Source organism: Gordionus sp. m RMFG-2023, chromosome 4 (assembly GCF_954871325.1).
Source record: "Gordionus sp. m RMFG-2023 chromosome 4, tfGorSpeb1-WG-v2, whole genome shotgun sequence".
Lineage (NCBI taxonomy): Eukaryota > Metazoa > Nematomorpha > Gordioida > Chordodea > Parachordodidae > Gordionus > Gordionus sp. m RMFG-2023.
Window position 1 is genome coordinate 7,838,735 of NC_088778.1, and position 15,954 is coordinate 7,854,688.

Here is a 15,954-nt window from a genome sequence, read left to right on the forward strand (position 1 = left end):
TATAATTTTCCGATGTCCTCACTACGTCATCGTGACGTCATGTCGTCGCTACATCATGTCATCGCTACGTCATGTCATCGCTACGTCATGTCATCGTTACGTCATGTCATCGGTATGTATTTATTTTTTATTTGTTGATTTTTTTATAAACAGATGTTCATATCAAATTTGAATTCCTGAAATCAGAAGAAGTAATTTATTTGTTGATTTTTTATGATCATATCTATTTTTAGAGACTATCATTTTCCTTGACTGAAATCGGAGTGCCAGATACCAATTTTTAGAGATTATCATTTTATTTGAATTCCTGAAATCAGAAGAAGTAATTTATTTGTTGATTTTTTATGATTATATCTATTTTTAGAGACTATCATTTTTCTTGAATTCCTGAAATCGGAGTGCCAGTTATTTAAAAAAATTCTCTAAATAAGGGCACTCTTAAACAGACTTAATCAAAGTTTCCTTTTGAAGAAGTAAGATTATTAAATTAATCTAAATTCTTTTTTAAAAAAAGAAAAGATATATACTCAAATAAGAATATTAAATTAAGTTAATTATACTAATTATTTTATCTACTAGGCATGAGAAATTTTTTTATAAATTATAAGGTCTTGAACGCGTGAAAATTTTTTCCAAATATTATGAGCTGGACCTGGCTTGAAATTTTTTAATGTTAAATGTTAGTCTTATGTAACCAGTAATATATTTACAAAGAATTTTGGTATTGGGTACAAGCTCATTTAAATATATTTTAACTCAAATAATAGTTTCCAATCTTAGTCCTAATGGGTTGGACTCAATGACATTGCTTGGACTTGACCTAAATGGGAAGGGGGGGGGGTATAAAAATTATATAAATTGGATATGATTTTTAAATAAAAGGTAACATCTTTCTTAAAAAAACGAATAAAATTCTCATTCTCCGTCATTTTTGACGGGCTATCTACTAGTAAATATTGAAAACAAAAATTTTAAAAGAAAGAAAATAGGTAAATAAAGTTATATATAAGTCTGTGTCCAAAATGTTTTGAAAAAATCCTTAAAATTTTCACGAATTAATAACAAAACACTTTGGACATTTAAGTTTTAAAAAATAAAAATTTATTAGTTAATTATGTATTTTAATGGAAGGTTTCTTTTTCACTTGATCATAATTCAAGTTATATGTTTTTCCTATTTCCTCCCAAATTTGCCTAATTTCTATAGAATTTCTATTTAAGTCATTTTTCACCAGAGTATTAAACAAATTGATTTCTTTAGTTTTCAAGTTAAGCAAAAATTGTTTTACAATATATTTTCACCTTTCAGGAGCAGGACACTAGAAATGTAAAATTTTTTTTAAAATTTTTCTATTATAATCACATAAGGTGATGTCAAAATATTAGCTAAATAAAACATAGTAAATATTTTCTATATAAATAGTCAATATCTTAAAAAATCATACACTATTATTCTTTTTACATTAATAAAGATAATATTGGCTAAATTGTTTACTCAATCATTCTTTCATAATTTGATAATTATATATTTATTTGTTTATCCTAACTTAATAATAAACTATATTTTAATAAAAATGCTAAATAAATTTAGAATAGTTTGCTTATTTATATATATTTTTGAAAAATGGACACTATAATATGGAATATTACTTTTTATATATTATATTTACAAAAATAAATACACTGAAAAGAAATACATTTTAAAATTAATCTTATTTAGATTAATTGAATAATGAAGAAAGTATTGTGAATGACATAATTGTAAATAATGTAAATACAGAAGGAAAGAAAATAGGTAAAAAATTAATTTATATATAAGATATTTTATTTATAAAATAATAGAAGCACTATGTGTGGCTCAATCTGAAGATATATGTGAGATCCAATGTACAGATATCTCTGAATGTATTAATTTTTAAAATATAATTAAATTAAATATAAAATTTTATATAGACATAGAATCTGAAGAGGATACTACAACAAGCCAGATTCTTGGTAGCAGTAAATATAAAGGTATATTGGATAAAGAAGTTTTATTGCAACAAATTACATTTGATGAAATACATTTTAAAATTAATCTTATTTAGATTTATTAAATAATGAAGAAAGTATTGTGTTTGTGAATGACATGATTGTAAATAATGTAGGTACAGAAGGAAAGAAAATGGGTAAATTAATTTATATATAAGATATTTTATTTTTAAAATAATTGAAGCAATATGTGTGGCTCAATCTGAAGATATATGTGAGATCCAATGTATAGATATCTCTGAAGGTATTAATTTTTTAAATATAAAATTTTAGGCATGGATTCTGAAGAGGATACTACAACAAGCCAGATTCTTGATAGCAGTAAATATAAAGGTATATTGGATAAAGAAGTTTTATTACAACAAATTACATTTGATGAAATACATTTTAAAATTAACCTTATTTAGATTTATTAAATAATAAAGAAAGTATTGTGAATGACATGATTATAAATAATGTAGATACAGAAGGAAAGAAAATAAGTAAATTAATTTGTTTATAAGATATTTTATATTTATTTATAAAATAATAGAAGCTATACGTTTGGCCCAATCTAAAAATAACAACTATTCAAGTATTTTTTTCATTTTAATAATATTTTTCTTCAAATATATAATATTTGTCATAATTTTCATAAAAGCAATAATATTTTAATTTTTATATTAATATTTGTCACTTTTTTAGAAGAGCTTATACAAGTATTATTTTTATTTTAACAATGTTTTTCTTCAAATATATAATATTTATCATAATTTTCTAAAACCAATTATATTTTAATTCATTTATTAATTTTTATCACTTTTTTCAGAAGAATTGGATCTGGGTACTAAAACAACTGGTCCTATGCAACCTATATTAGGTGCCTATCCATATATTGTAATGGATAAAGATAAACGATGCTTTCAAACTCAGTGGTACAAATCCTTTCCCTGGATTGAATATAGCATAACCATAAACTCTATTTTTTGTTTTCCTTGTCATAATTTTCCCACTCAACCTCAAAAAGGATACCTTTTTAATCAAGGTTATCAAAAATTTCGTAAGGTAAAAGAATACTTAACAACTCACGGAGCAACAAATGGTCATGCAACGAATGTAATTCTCTGGAACCATTTAAAACAATCTTTGATAGAAGGCACCATTAAAGAAAAATTTATAGCTCTAACTAAATCAACAATATTTGAAAGAAGAGAATATTTGAAACGATTATTCAAAATTATAATACTATGTGGTAAGTTGAAACTTCCCCTTAGAGGTCATTATGAAAGTAAGACAAGCAGTAATCAAGGAAATTATTGTGAAATATTAAACTGAAAGAGTATGATCCATTTTTAATAGCATATAAACCACCAGGCAATGCTCATTATTGCTCACCTCAATCACAAAATCAAATGCTATCTGCAGCTGGAAACTTAATCGTAAAGTACATAGCATCAGAAATAAGGGAGGCAGGCTATTTTGCTGTCATGGCTGATGACACTCGTGATGTTAGCTCATATGAGCAATAAAATTTTTTTACTTTAGACGCACCCTAAATATTAAATAATAAAAGGCTAGTAATTATAATTTTAAAGAGATATATTTGGCTCAATTCTAAAAATCTATAGAATTATATTTTAATTCATGAAAAATATTTATGTATAATAATTATATAAAATATTATAATATAATCATTACAGTATATTTTTCTCTTAAGTTATAAAAAACTAATTATGCTAAATTATAATAAAATTAAATTTACATTTAAAAAATGTATATATAAGCTGCAAAGATACATTGCTTATTTTTTTTAACAATTTGGATAATCTTATAGATTTCAAGGCAAAATGTGTTATAATATCATCAATCTTAAATTTTTCAAAAAGATCAATTATGCTGGATATAGTAAATTTACTAAATAAAGGTATGAAATTTTATATCGTGTTCTAGTTTTGTTTTTTTTAATTTGCTCATAGCTCTTTAGGTTGAATAGAAAGTATAAGGGAGGGTTGATATATAATTATATGATAAATTTAAATAAGAATAAGAATAAGAATCCAATTGATTTAAAAGTAAATATGGTAATTTAAAGAATATTTTAGCCATTTTTTTAATTTGGTGTTGATATTTTCTTTATAGCTTGATCATTTTAAATCATTCATTAATGGCTAATTATTGCTGTAGTATAGAGAAAAAAATTAACCTTATGTGTGCATTTCAATATTTCTCACTGCAGAGGTATCATTTGAACGAAATTTTTTTTCGGCCTGGCCCGGGTTTTATTCTTCCAGGCCCAGCCCGGCTTTTTTTAAAAATTTTCAGGCCTGGCCCGGATTTTGAAAAATATGATTTTTATAGCTATTAATGGCGATTTCAAATATAAAAAAAATTTCAGCACCCACCCCCCCCCCTGGTATTTTTTAAAAAAAATTTCAGGCCCGGCCCGGAAAGTGGATTGTTAATCAACAAAAATAATATTTCAGAGATCACAAAATCTACCAACCATACAAATAAAAGTTAGGCATATATATATATACTACAAATTCAAAAATGTTTATTTAACTTTATACGTACAATAATTTTTTAAATGTTTTTCTTATACTTTCTTACATTTAGAAAACATCTATTTTAGCTTTACAAACATCTACTGATATTCCCACAATTGCTAGAGAGTTCAACCTATATTGACTCCTTCTGCAGGTTCAGTGCAATATTTTATAAATATTTCAATTTGTTTTTATTATAGAATACAAGTCCTGTCTTAACCCTTTTTAATGATTGTACAAATTTTGATTTATCTGCCGTAAAGAAGAAGATGACTGGATAATCAACAAAATAAACGTTCCAAAGTCACAAATCCAAACAAATTCTACCAACCATATAAAATAAAGATATTCGCTTCTCTTTTTTTTCTTTTCCTTTTCTTTTTTATTTCCCTCTTCTTTTCCTTTTTCTCTTCTGTTTTGCACATTTCCCTTTATCTTTCCATCTCTTTCCTCCTTTCCTTTCCTATCCTTTCCTTTCCTTTCCTTTCCTTTCCTTTCCTTTCCTTTCTCCTTCTTTCCCTTATCTTTTTTCTATCCTTTTTTATTCCTTTCTCATTTTTCCTTCCCTATCTATTTTTCTCTTCTCCTTTTGCTTTGCAATTCTTTCCCCTTTTTTCCTTTTTCTTTCCCCCTTTTCCCTTTTCTTTCCCTTTATCTTTTCTTTTCTTATCCCTTCTCTTTTCATTTCCCTTTCATTTACCGTTTTTTTGCTATTTTCTCTATTCTTTTTTTTTTACCTATTCCTTTTTTGACTTCTTCTTTTCCTTTATTTTATTTTCTCTATTCCTTATCTTTTTATCTTTCTTTACCTTCCCCTTTTTCTTTTCATTCTTCCTTTCCTTGCCCTTCTTCTCTTCCCACTTTCCATTTTCCTTTCCCTGTTCTTTCACTTTCCCTTTATCTTTTCCTTTCCCTTTAATTTACTTTCACTTTTTCTTTTCCATTACCTTTTTCTATCCCTTAACCCTTATCTTTACCTTTTAATTACACTTTTCTCTTTCCCCTCTTTTCCTTTTAATTTCCTTTCCATATTTCTCTTTCTTTCTATTTTCCTTCCTTTTTAATTTCGCTCTTATTACTTCCTTTTTTTCCTCATTTCCATTCCCTTCTCCTTCTCCTTTCCCTTTCTTTTTCCTTCCCTTTACGTTTTTTCTTTTTATGGCCCTTTTTACTTTTTAATTTTTTCTCTTTTAATTTATATATTTCTTTCCATTTTTCTTCTCCCCTCTATATTCCTTTTTCTTTCTCTTTTTTTTCCTTTTCCTTCCCTTTAAATTTCAGTCATTACTTTTCCCTTTTCCTTTCCTTTCCTTTCCTTTCCTTTCCTTTCCTTTCCCTTCTCTTTTTTTTTCTTTCCCTTCTAATTTCTCTTATTATTTCTCTTTTTTTCACTTATCCTTTCTTACCTTTTACAATTTTCTTTCCTTTTCCCTCTTCCCTTTTTAATTTCCTTTCAATATTCCTTTTTCTTTCTTTTTTCCTTCCTTTCCCTTTTAATTTCTCTTTCTCCTTTCTCCTCGTTTCCTTTTCCTATTCCGTTCTCTTCTCCTTTCCTACCTTCCCTTTTAAAGGAGGAAACTCAAATTTATTAATAAAATTAATCATATATTTTAACCTCTATATTTTTAGAAAATTACCAAATTAGAGCAATATTAATCTTTAATTGTGAAATTGGAAAATATTAATTTAATGCTAAAAAAATAAATAAAAATGATTAAAATTCAAAAAGAAAATTGTTTTGGTTGACAGATTTCTTTCTTTAATTTTTATTTGTCAGAATACAATCAATGATAAACATCATAATTGTATAAAATATTGGATTTAAAAAAATTATAATTCAAGTCAAAAACGACCCCCCCCAAAAAAAAAAATATCTACCTTCCAAAATGCGAATATATTTTGGAGACATTTGTCTCTTACATACCCCTTCTCCTTCCTGGTCATTTAGACACTGTTCGGTGCCCTTCTTAAAAATTTATATGATTAGAAATATATATTTTATTTGAAAATATACCATTAAAAAGATTTAAAACTAGTTAGATTACAAATAGATCAATTATATACTTTCTAGAAAGCATAATTTAGTCCCATCTAATGGATAGTTTCTAAAACGAGGGTAAAATGAACTAAAATAAGTTGTATTAATATATTTTTTTTATATATATTCTTACCGATATATATTCTAATAAAATACAATTGGCCTAAGCTAGGTCCGCTTTGGCGGTAAGCAAAAAAGAGAATCTGCCAAAGATTCAAATTAAATTAATATTTGCTGAGTTTGGATAATACATCCGCGAAGATATTCATTATGATAAATTAAAAAATTTCTATACTGGATACTTGTGTAATATTATTGGACATTAGATATCAGAGTTTATTCCAGATACATATATATCAAAATATAGAAATAGGAATGCGGGATATATAATATTTTCAAAAGATACAGCCCGAAAATGAAGAAATAAAATATTTATCGTGATCGGTAACTATAAATTCAATATGATATTTACTGTATTTTGCATTTATAGCGGCTAAATCGTGATCACGATCGCAATCACGTTACTATCAATTCGCAATAATAATTAAAATATGCCCGCTTATTTTTTAAAAGCGAGAAATTATTATAAGTTATATTAATAATAATAATTTTATATTCAATTATTTTAAACCAGAATCTTCTTAAGGCCCCCAATTTTTTTGGAGCAAGTAATCAATATTTCCTGCAGTTTTATTAATCGCTGTCATTTTAATTTTTATTATTTTCAAACATAGGTTTTCCTAGATAAAATAGCAACAATTTTTTTGAAGCGAGTAATTAATTTTGAGCAGTAAAATTTATCCCTGTCATTTTAATCCCAAAACATTTATATTCATTAAAAAATGGCTGCCAATATTTTTGAGAAGAAAAATATATTGCAGCAGTCATTAACCAATTCAGTCATTTTACAACGGCCATGACTGTTGTGAAATGACTGTCTTTAGTAAAATGACAGCAATTTTTAACAGTATATCGGTTAAAAACTTTGCTAAAAATGGAGCTATTTCTACCGATACTTATTGGTGGCAAACCTCACCTTATACTATAAATAAAGCAGGAATTACCATTTAATTAAATGCTTATTTTATTAATAAGTCTTCTTTTTTTTAAAAAAATGCAGAATCAAGGAAGGAATTTGATAAGAATATTTTTATTCTATTTTATTGAGAAAATCAAAGATAAAAACATTTAGAATGGAGTTATTTAATAATTTTTCGTTTTGTTTTGAGAGTAAAGCATTTGAGTTAGATTCTACATTTATATTATAATTGGGCGGAAATACATGTATAATAAAATTAATTATAGTAGGAGATATAAATTTATGGTCATAAACCCGGTCGAAGGTCGGGAAAAAGTTGGACGAACCTTGAAAGGGGGAGAAGGGTATGGGAAGAACAATAAACCCATGTACTTTTTTAAAATCAGTTAGCTCCTTTTAGCACCCCATTTTATAAAAGCTAGCCGCCCCCAATGTTAAGCCTTGAATTTGAACAAATGTTTGGATAGAAAATTAAAGACCGTGTGATAGCATGAAGGGATAGTGGCTCAACGTAAAAGTGCGATATTGTATGATCTTGAAACAGATGACATAATAAAAAACTAGTATGCAGCAATGGAAATTCCAGTAACTATGACGGGACATAGATTAATATTATATTATTTAATTTTTTACATATTTATGTATTAAATAAATTCGTTATCTTAATAATTTTTAAATATCTACCAAAATCTCACCATGTGTTAATTACAACTTATTTTTATTTTATTTAAAAATATTCTTCTTATCTAAGTGCTATTTCAATTTATGTCAAACATAATTGATTGTTTTATGTCATCTAACTTTATAGGGCACAATATTCTATGTAAATATCAATGAGCGAGCTTCAAGAATTGTTAAATTATGTCACGAACTGTTTAAATTCGTATGGATTATGCGTATTAGACAATTTTTTGGGCTATATATTAGCCAAGGAAGTCCAAAAAGAAGTGAATAGTATTATTAATTTGCAACCCTTTGTAGAGGGACAAGTTCTTTCAACAAACCCTTCTATTAGAGGTGATAAAATTACCTGGGTTGAAGGCGACGAAAAATATTGTTATTTTATACGCAATTATATCAAAAAAGTTGATAGCATTGTATATGAATGTAAAACTGATTTAGCCAAGAATATAAGTGGAAGAACTAAGGTATAATTTTTTATGTTTTTTTTACAACTTATATTTTAGGCTATGATATCCATATACCCTAGAAACGGGACCAAATATCTAAAACATGTTGATAATCCCTATAAAGATGGTAGATGCATTACCACAATTTATTATTTGAATAATGATTGGGATCGTGAGGTACTCTTAATATAATTTAAAATTATTTTTTATTTAAATCATAGAGAGATGGTGGTTGTTTAAGATTGTACCCCTCAATGATAGATGCAGAACCCATCATTGAGCCTATGTTTGATAGACTTATTTTGTTTTGGTCAGATAGTAGAAATCCCCATGAAGTAGAACCATCTTTTAGAACCAGGTTTATATTATAGATTATGACTTTTTCTTCTTATTATTTAAAATATATTCAATATCATATCTTCCCTTATTTCTTTAAATATGATGTATAATGATATAGAGTAATTAATTCAATCTTTATCATTTAATTAAGGTTTAAATTATATATCAAGAGACTTTTAATTTAGGCAAGACATTTGAGATTTGTATTGTCTATAGTAGACTTGTGCTAATTTAATATATGCCAATCTTGATTTAGCCTAAAGGGTTTGAATATTTTTTTTTACAAACCTTGACTGAATTGAAATGAATGAAACTTATAATATAACATTTAATATTAATTTTTAAAACTTCTTAAAGCTTATATAAAATGCAATATATAATTATTTTTATAAAATTTATCAATATTATTTACCAATCAATATCTTCATTCCTTTCATAGAGTAGCCAGCATGCATGGAATTAACATTTATTGGAAAAGAATTTTTAATTATGTAATATGTTTTTCTTCACAAAAAAAACAAAAATTATAAAGGAGACTCTTATACTGAACTTACATAACTTTATTAAACAGTCAAATACATTTGTTGAAAAATTATGATAAAACATTGAAATAATTTTTATTTCCAAATTGACTCACAGTATAAATCAAAATGCACATACAAAAATTAAATTTAACTTTTTAAAATATTTTCACAAGGAAAAACTTGGTTAATGATGCTTACTACCTTAAAGTATTACCTATCAAATTTGTATTTTGTTTATTTTTCATTTGAATAGGCACTACCAAATGTATTTTTAATATATATTTGAAAAATCATGATTTTTAAAAAACGTCTGTGGCCTAGTCGGCAAGAGTGTTGCTTACAATCTGATGGTTATGGGTTTGAATCCCAACAATGATCATATTTTCTTCTTAATCTAACTTGGTGGTTCCATCCTTGGGGCACGATATATGGGAAGCCGGACTCGACCACATTATTCCGTTATGATATATGTTAAATAATAAGGGTCTTATTTTAATAAATTTTGATATTTGGTAGTATGTATCAAGTAAAAATTGTAAAATCATGATTCATTCGGTACTACCTTTGGTAGTAAGCATCATTAACCGAAAAACTTATTGGATACTTATGAATAATTTGGAGTAATACAAAAAATTACCTTTATTTGTATTTGTATCAAATAATTTGTTTTAGATATATTTTTTCCAAGTATTGAAATATTCTATTTATAATATAAAATGTAAAACCCTTTTGAAAACCAGTAAATCAGATTATGGTAAGACAGTTTAAGTTTCAAGAATATTCTTCAAAATAAATTTATTGATTGCATTCTTTTATAGAAACATATTCCTTTATCATTATTTTGCTACAACTTTACTCTTGAGTGAAGTAGTTGTGATGATTAGAATTTAGGATTTTACCCACAGTCAAAAAATTAATAATTTGCAAATCTATAATAAAATTTATTTGAAAATATCATAATTTTTTTCTTCTTTTTAATTAAAAAAAAAGTATTTTATATTGTTATTATTATTTTCTATTAGGTTCGCTATAACGGTATGGTATTTAGATGAAGATGAAATAAAGACATCGAATCAAGAATGCAAATACCAAATAATTAAACGAGAATAAATGATAATTTAAACGAATTGTGCATAATACAAACCAAAAATATCATTATCATCATGATAATATTAGGGAAGAATTATAATATTAATCTATCTGTGATATAGAAATATAAATGTACGAGTTCGTAAGATTAGACGATTCTGATTCTGAGATTTATTTATTTATAATATTAATTAATATATAATTTTAATCACAGTGTGCGCAATTACCTAATTATATTATATACACAAGCTTCAAATAGCGCCAAAAATAAATTTGCAAGTCAAAGATTTAAAAAAAAATTATGATAAATTATTATTTTAATATTTATATTATATAAAAATATAATTTATTATGAAAAATAAACATTTAGGCCGTGTCTTGGACTCTACATTTTTCTTGATAAAATTTTTAATAAATTGTTCTGATCAGAATAGGGATTTTTGGATTTAAATCAATAGGAATAGCACACTTTAAAAGAATATTAAATATCACAATCTTATGTCAAAATCGTTGTCTAAAAAAAAATATCTCAAAAAATAGTGTCCAAACTGCCGCGTTTTAGCTTGATTTAATTTTTTTCTTAATTCTTATTTATAAAAATGATGCTAGAACTAGGACACCCTATCGGCAAATCATAAACGAAAATAATTCGTTCGTTAACAAAAAAAATCGTAAAACCATATTAAATAAATTAAATCTTTGAAAAGTTTATTTTCGAGGGCAAATTTATTTGTAGAATATTGTATTATAAATTCCTAATGAAAAAAAGCATAGAGTAGGAGTTTTTTATGATTTTAACAATAAATCTTTCGTATCAGATCGTGTTATATATATTTTATTTAAAAAATCCGATATTTTTTGAGATTCTTATGATTTCCCTCAGGCGTATTCTGGTGGGGTCCTAAATATTTCGGATTTGGCTTGAACCTCGTCATTATTTTCATCATCTTTTCCGACACCCAAATCTTTGCCTTTTTTTAATTTATCTATCTTCAATGGTTTGAATCCTTGTTGAATATCTTCTTAATTTTTTAAAAATAAATAAATAGAATAATCATTATAGGATCTTAATCATATCATTTTTTCAATTTTAAATAGGGCTGCAATGCTGCTAAACGGTTCGATTTAGCCAATTTTAAATAATGATTTTAGCCATCTTAAGGAGAACAAACATCAAAACTCGAAAATATTTATAAAATTTAAAAAAAACTATGAATATTACTTAAATGGCTCTTTTAGTATTTGGATAACTTAATAAGATTTCTCAGGACCTAAATTCTTAATGGTAAAAGGAGGGAAAAAAATTAAAGAAAGTGAATCAGAGTTTTTCTGTATATGTAGTGGTGTAAAAAAAACTGTTTTATGCAAATATAAAAAACGGGGTGGGGAGGGGAGTGTTAAACAAAAAACATGATTAAAATTATCAACAAAATATTAGTATATTATATTTAAGATTTGTGATAAAAAAAAATTATTCTTAAAACTCCGATTTCTTTGATCCTTTAGATATTAGTCCATTTGGACCCTGGTGAAATCTAAAAACCAGGCCCTTCTTTCAAAATATAAGTACCTACAGTTGCCATCTCTCCAAAAATTGCAACTAATGTATATCAGAGACCTTTATGGGCTTCTACTTTTTAATCTGGCCCAAGCCCGCATTTAATATTTTTAAAAAAGTTTCAAATTTTGCCCAGGCCCGTCAACCCATTTTTATATCATTTTGATAAGAATAATATATATTAAATTTTAATATATAATTTCAAACTATCATTTAAAATAATATGTTATCAACAAGCTGTTTAAATTTGTCCTTCATTGTTTATACAAAAACCCTTCCAATAGTGCTGAAATTGTATTCACTGGAAGCATTTGATGTTGGAATAACATTTGGCTAATTTAGGTTAAAACAAATCATGCTTCTTTCACCACTTTTGATTTTAGCTGTACAAAACAATTGATTAATTTCGTCCAAAACATCAAAAAATTTAATTTATATTGTATTCAATGAAAATAAACAATAATTTATTGTATTTAGACAATCATTTTATTTGCAATACTTAAATTTATTATTAGAAAATCGCAATATTTTTTTTATGTTAGTAACTGTTTTAAATAAAAAGATGACAAGAAACGGAGTTTACTACAAATATAAACAGAAGATAACGGCTACGTATAAATAATATTATTGAAATTATAATGTTTTGTTATATTTGTCCTATTAGATATTCTTTAAATAAGCTAAACTGAAATGAAAGTCTTTTTTAGTCCCAAGCCCATTTATTTTTTTTAAACCAAGACCGATAGACCCATCCCAGACCCATTTTCTGGCCAGCCCTGCCCATGAAGGTCTGATGTATATATAATTGTTAAATTTTTGGCAATTCATTTTAGAAGACTTAATAATGTTTAAATTTAACAGAGCCTGAGCCCGGAAAAACGAGAACCATTTTTTGTAGGAACCAGAACACTTATTTTTTTACTCCTGCTTGAAGTATAATCTAGAATCTCTAAAATGGATGTCTGGCATTAAAGTAAGATTGGACAACTATATTAGGATACATAGGGATTTCTACATCCACCTAAGTCAATTACGCCTCCCAAATCAAAATTAGCAAAAAACAGGACATTCAAATCAAATATATCTCCTCCCCCTTCCAATTTTTTAGTCAATTGACAATAGGGTCTTCATAACTTTTTACCCCCTTACAATTTCAATGAAGTCAATAATAATCTCCCCCTTACAATTTCAATGAAGTCAATAATAATCTTGCTTCAGAACCCCTTCCCCCCCCACCATTCTGATAGAAGTTCCCTGAGGTTAAAAAAGAGCACAAGTATCAGATAGGTAGATAATTTTATTTAAATTACTAGACCTAAGATTTAAAAAAAAAGAGAATCCTGTCACCATTTAAAATTAAATTAGTAGCAATTTAATTTTTTTTTATTTAAAAAAAGCTCACTATTTAAAGACTTAGCATAGAAAATTCTAGCTATATTTTCGAATATTTCTTTGTCCATCTCTGTTTCGCTAGTGGCACATCTCCTTCCAGTCGAATTTTTTAAGAGGGAATTGTAATGGTCGGCAATTTCCTTATCTAATAATGTATCTTGGGGAGTAAATGGTGCCTCGTAAAAATCCATCGCACCGAAAAATCGCACCATCAATAACAGAGTGCAACAGATCCAGAATAAGGAAGTCAACCAGGAGGCTACCTATTGTTTTTTTTGGTATACAAAGAGAAAATAAATCCTAGAATATGGATTACTGATCTCTTTTGTTCCATTTCTCTGCTTGCTGAAATTTTAAAAATTGTATCAATTATTATACCAGTTAAAAAAGACGGATATAGTGATGCAAAATTGCTCCATTTAAGCCGATTTTTAAAAAGGGCTAACTCAATAATTATCCATAAAAAATAATTTGCTCATAGATAACACAAAGGTTTAAGCATCTATTAGATAAATCTCGAGGCTTAGGCAATATTTTTCTGATTAAAATATAGAGTTATTCATATTTAAAAATCGGCTCAAAAAGCGAATGTGCATCACAAGTAGCACATGCGGGACAACATTCATCAATTTCTCATATCTTCAATTTTTTCCCTGAAGAAATCATTTATACAAAATATAGCCAAAATTATTTTAAAACCCAGGGCCGGGTTTTAAATGACAATTAGAAATCTGGGCTAGGTTTGAAAAATGGAAATTTTCTTAAATCCAGCCAAGTAAAATCAATAAATCTAAAGTTCAAATTCATTAAAACTTAAATATAGAGGCAAATAAAAAAAAAATCCGGCTTACATATTAATACGCCAGGAGTAGTGAAGGGCGTTTACTTGGAAGAATTTTTAGCCCCCCCCCCCCCCCTTACAATTTGAAAAAGAAAAAAAGTTACTTCAAATCTAATGTTATTCTAATTGTCATAATTTTTTTCTCTCCCTCCAGATTTTAAGAATAAATTTATATGTGGTTATGTTATTTAATATTCCCTTTTTCTTATTTCACTTTTAGATAAAAAAAATATAAATTCAACTTTTAGTCAATTTTTGTTTATTTTTAAAGTTTTTCTGTTTTTATAATATTTTTATCGGATTATTGTGGGTTTAATTAATATAATATTTTATGATTAATTTTTAAAAAAGGAACCAAAACTTACAAAAACGAACCTGATAAAAAATTTCTAAACCGAAATGAATCGATATAAATCTGTTGAGAAATAGAGAAAATGGAACTAACCCTTTCTTACACTAGAAACCGGAATAAAAATTAACCTAATGTTGTTAAGGGGCCCAAAATATTATTACCTAAGCCTCGAAATTTCGCCGATAGATGTCCAAATCATCCCGCCATATGCGAGAAAAATCTCCAAGCGATAATTCACTCTTGGCCTAAACATTACATTTATAAAAATTGGCTAAATCGGGCCACTTAACAGCATAAAACTGAACCGTTATTGCCTATCGGATCGACATGCTACTTAAAGTGTATCATTTTGAACCAATAAAGTATTGTTTTAAACTTAACTAATATCATTTTAAATCCTTACATATATGAAAAGCTCATTTCTGTAAAAACGAAATTGGGACTACAAGTTCCCAAGAAACAACCATAATAATTATATTTTAAATATGGCCTATATTTTTTAAAAAAACTTAAAGTTGCGCTTTGCATAATATCCAAGGGGAGAGATAAAAATTGGTATAAAAATACGAATTCGAATTGATATTTTCTGTAAAGAAGACTCTTGTAAATTTTAATTAAGGATTTACCTAAAAATCAAGATAGTGAAAAACCATCTGCCCTAGGATTATAGTTTGATGATAAATTAGTATGTTACAGAATGTTTGGTATACGGACCATCGTTAGACCACAGCTAATTATTGAATTAATAGCTGCATGTCATGCATATCTACCCTGTGGGTTTATATATATATATATATATATACAATAAAGACTAAGTCTCCAAAACCAATTTTTTTATATATTATGCATGTAGTTGAATGGGTCACATCCACTTTGCAGGTGTTAAATGATATATTTCACGTTTTAAAATGATACATAAAATTTTTAAGATACAAGTTAGAATTGATATTTTAAGAGGTAAAATAGTATATATATTTTTTTTAAAAAACCTCCGCGATTTGCAAAAAGTTATAAAATTGCCCCATTTTCTTTGAGTTCAAAATATGTTGTTCGTTGTTAATCCATATGAAATTTTGTACTTCACGGCATCTGTTTTC

The 15,954-nt window shown here is 26.6% G+C and overlaps 1 protein-coding gene across 1 annotated transcript; it reads left to right on the top strand.

The window, feature by feature from the left end:
* Positions 1–8,425: 8,425 nt before the first annotated feature.
* LOC135928190 (egl nine homolog 1-like) lies at positions 8,426–10,987 on the top strand. The gene is made up of 4 exons (XM_065464572.1): positions 8,426–8,780; positions 8,820–8,939; positions 8,984–9,120; positions 10,648–10,987. The coding sequence occupies exons 1-4, from the start codon at positions 8,466–8,468 to the stop codon at positions 10,733–10,735; spliced, it is 660 nt and encodes a 219-aa protein (XP_065320644.1). The 5' UTR covers positions 8,426–8,465; the 3' UTR covers positions 10,736–10,987.
* Positions 10,988–15,954: the final 4,967 nt, after the last annotated feature.

Bases quoted from the DNA above. Each gene is read 5' to 3' on its own strand.
- LOC135928190 (XM_065464572.1), top strand. From the start codon at position 8,466: ATGAGCGAGCTTCAAGAATTGTTAAATTATGTCACGAACTGTTTAAAT. The intron at 8,940-8,983 runs GTACTCTTAATA...TTTAAATCATAG, and splicing joins ATAATGATTGGGATCGTGAG to AGAGATGGTGGTTGTTTAAG. The intron at 9,121-10,647 runs GTTTATATTATA...ATTTTCTATTAG, and splicing joins GAACCATCTTTTAGAACCAG to GTTCGCTATAACGGTATGGT.